Below are 3,673 nucleotides of genomic sequence, written 5' to 3'. Positions count from 1 at the left end.
ATTACTAATTTTATTTTATTTTATAATTATTTTAAAAATAATGATTTTATTAAAAAATAATGATTTTATTTAATACTTATTGCATTTTATTTTACTTTAGTTTATTATTCATTTTTGATTATTTACTTTTTACTATACTTTTGTTTCTTATTTATTATTATTATTATTTATAATTGTTTGTTTTTTTATTATTTCTAATGTATTTATATAAAAATGATAATAATTCTAAAAATAAAACAATTGTATTAATAATAATACAAATATTGTATATAACTAAATATTGTAGAAACTGAATTTTCTGTAAAGTTGCTTTGCAACGATTTGTATCGTAAAAAGCGCTATACAAATAAACTTGAATTGAATTAATAATAATAAAAGGTTAATACAAATTCTGTAAAAGTTCTGCTCAGGTCTTGGTACAAGTTATTAGTTATTATTAGTTAAAGTCACTATATGCACATCAGGCTTTCTGTTTACAGGGTTAATTTCAGCATGGAAAACCTCATATCAGGGAAACTTACCGCTGTGTTTATATGTTAAATCCAGGAACTGCTGACTGCCAGATAAATGGACATCTGCCTCTGCAATATCAGATTTTAAAATGCACAAATAAATCATATATAAGAGTAAAAGTGGTTGATTGGCGTGAATGTGTTAACGAGTTTGTGTTTGTGTGCAGCGTCTCTGCTGAAAGGCCTGAAACACACCAACATCGTGCTGCTCCACGACATCATTCACACCAAGGAAACCCTGATGCTGGTCTTCGAGTATGTGGTGAGTACCAGGATGGAAATCAGGCCTCGGCGTTTCTTCCATAGATAGTGTTTAGTCCACGCTCAGAGTATTTTCACATCCCGTCTCCTGTCCTGTGCCTCACAGCCGCTGGATCTCGTGTTTGTGATGCTTTTAGTCAGCATTCCTCCAGCCTGAGGTTTATCTTTGAATCTTAAGTCCTGTTTCCCGAACCGATCGGTCTCTAATGCGAGTTCTGTCGTCATTTACTCGCTCTCTTGCTGTTCTGGCCCTGGGTGACTTTCTATATTGCTTACTTCTGTGAAACACATATGTGACCCTGGAGTACAAAACCAGTCATAAGGGTCAATTTTTATAAATTGAGATATATACATCTGAAAGCAGAATAAATAAGCTTTCCATTGATGTCTGGTTTGTTAGGATAGGACAATATTTGGCCGAGATACAACTATTTGAAAATCTGGAATCTGAGGGTGCAAAAAAATCGAAATATTGAGAAAATCATCTTTAAAGTTGTCCAAATGAAGTTCTTAGCAATGCATATTACTAATCAAAAATTAAGTTTTGATATATTTACGGTAGGAAATTTACAAAATATCTTCATGGAACATGATCTTTACTTAATATCCTAATGATTTTTGACATAAAAGAAAAATGTATAATTTTGACCCATACAATGTATTGTTGGCTATTGCTACAAATATACCCCAGCGACTTAACACTGCTTTTGTGCTCCAGGGACACATATACACCTCTTTTCTTATTTATTGTTAGTTATACACTCTAAAAAATGCTGGGTTGTTTCAACCCAACTTTGGGTCAAATATGGATTAACCCAACTTTTGGGTAAAAAATGTAATGTAAAAATTTAACCCGACAGCTGGGTTAGTCCATATCTGACCCAAAGTTGGGTTGAAACAACCCAGCATTTTTTAGTGTAATTGTTTATTTATTTTTTATTATCTATAATTTATTTATTATAATTATAATATTCATGCTAACAATATAATAATAATAATAATGCAAGTGAACAGTGATTTATACTGTCCAATATTTATTTTTATTTTTTTTATATATTTATTGTTTTAATTTAAAAAATAATTATTTATATCACTGAAATTCATAGGGCAATGGAGTGAATGATACACTCTAAAAAATGCTGGGTTGTTTCAACCCAACTTTGGGTCAAATATGGATTAACCCAACTTTTGGGTAAAAAATGTAATGTAAAAATTTAACCCGACAGCTGGGTTAGTCCATATCTGACCCAAAGTTGGGTTGAAACAACCCAGCATTTTTTAGTGTAATTGTTTATTTATTTTTTATTATCTATAATTTATTTATTATAATTATAATATTCATGCTAACAATATAATAATAATAATAATGCAAGTGAACAGTGATTTATACTGTCCAATATTTATTTTTATTTTTTTTATATATTTATTGTTTTAATTTAAAAAATAATTATTTATTTTATTTAATACGTTATTGCGTTTTATTTTAGTTTATTGTACTCTTTGATTTCTTTGATTTTGATTTTTGATTTTTCTTGTAGTTTCCTATTATTTCTAATTGTTTATTTTTTAATAATAATAATAATAATAAATTATTATTATTATTGATAAATGGCTAATAAAAAAATTTGCCCTTAAAAGGACAATTATATTAGTGCATATGATGCATATTTCAGATCTTCTGAAGTCATATGATAGATTTGTGTGTTGAACAGACTGAAAAATAAGTTTAAAGGCTCTTGAGTTTAAATTAATTTCATTATTGACTAATTTGAGGATGATTTTATGGTGTATTTGTTTTGAAATGATCACTATGAACTGTTGTTGCATGGAAAAGAGCAAGGGTTGGTAACTTTGATTTTTCTGGATGAACTATTCCTGTAATATTGAGAGTGTTGTGTTCGATCTGAATGTTATATGGCAGAAATAGAGAGAGAGATTGAGGTAAAGCATTAATGTGATCAGTCATTACAGTCCCGTTTGCCTCTGCGCTCTCTTAAAGGTCCCGCTTAACATCTGAAGCAGCTTTAGAAATGCCAGTGTAAGTGTTAATGAGCCTAAAGGGACAATCTGTATCCGTCTGCAGGGAACTTCTGGTCAGGAGCTTCAGCTTGCTTCCCTGCTGGATTAAAAAATAAACCTAAGGATGTTTGCTGGTATTTTATTTTATTTTTTGTTTTGCTGTTTTATTTTATTTTATTTTATAAAATAATTAAAATAAAATAAAATAATTTTATTTTATTGAAATATTTTTTTTAATATGCAAATATTTAATTTTAATATAAAAATATTGATAAAATAAACATTTATTCATTTAAAGGAGACATATTATTCCCCTTCAGGGCTCGCAAAATTTAAAAATCGCTGGTAGCAGACATTCTTCAGATTTTGGTAGCCCAAAATGAATTTAAGTAGCCCGAATTAAAAAAAAAAGACATCGGCTGAACTTCACTGCGGACAAATCAGCATGATTAAAAACTAGTAGCATATAGGGATGTAACGATTCAATCAAAGAATTAAATATTACAAATAAAATAAATCTCTTAAACAAACTAAGGCTTTGGCTGTGCTTTTTCCATTTAAAATCAGAGGCAATCACTGCATTTTAATCATGATCCAAACAAAGATGCTAAATACATGTTATTTAGATTGCAATTCGATTGTATCATTTTGAAATTTGAAGCAAAAACAGAATGGTTTGATTTTAGCTTTGTGAATGAGAGGCAAATGTCACTCTAACAGCAGGTGGCGCTTATGGAACAGCAGGTATTTATAAGCTGCTGCCCCTTTAAGACCGAATGCACGGATCTAATTTAATGATGCACTTGAGATTTCTTTCACCACTGTTTACATTCACTTAAGACATAACCGACTGTGTTTACGAGAATACTTGCCGAGACAGT

The 3,673-nt window shown here is 29.8% G+C and overlaps 1 protein-coding gene across 1 annotated transcript in view; it reads left to right on the top strand.

The window, feature by feature from the left end:
- The window catches only part of LOC107659075 (cyclin-dependent kinase 14-like), a 97,658-nt gene that overhangs the window by 11,051 nt on the left and 82,934 nt on the right, over positions 1-3,673 (top strand). The window contains exon 4 of the mRNA XM_016447889.1: positions 680-774. Within this exon, the coding sequence (XP_016303375.1) occupies positions 680-774 (95 nt within the window). The remainder of the gene's footprint in view (positions 1-679; positions 775-3,673) is intronic.

The sequence above is a fragment of the Sinocyclocheilus anshuiensis genome, unplaced genomic scaffold (assembly GCF_001515605.1).
Source record: "Sinocyclocheilus anshuiensis isolate Anshui unplaced genomic scaffold, SAMN03320099.WGS_v1.1 scaffold411, whole genome shotgun sequence".
NCBI classification, from domain to species: Eukaryota; Metazoa; Chordata; class Actinopteri; order Cypriniformes; family Cyprinidae; genus Sinocyclocheilus; species Sinocyclocheilus anshuiensis.
This window is presented reverse-complemented; position numbering and strand designations above follow the sequence as displayed.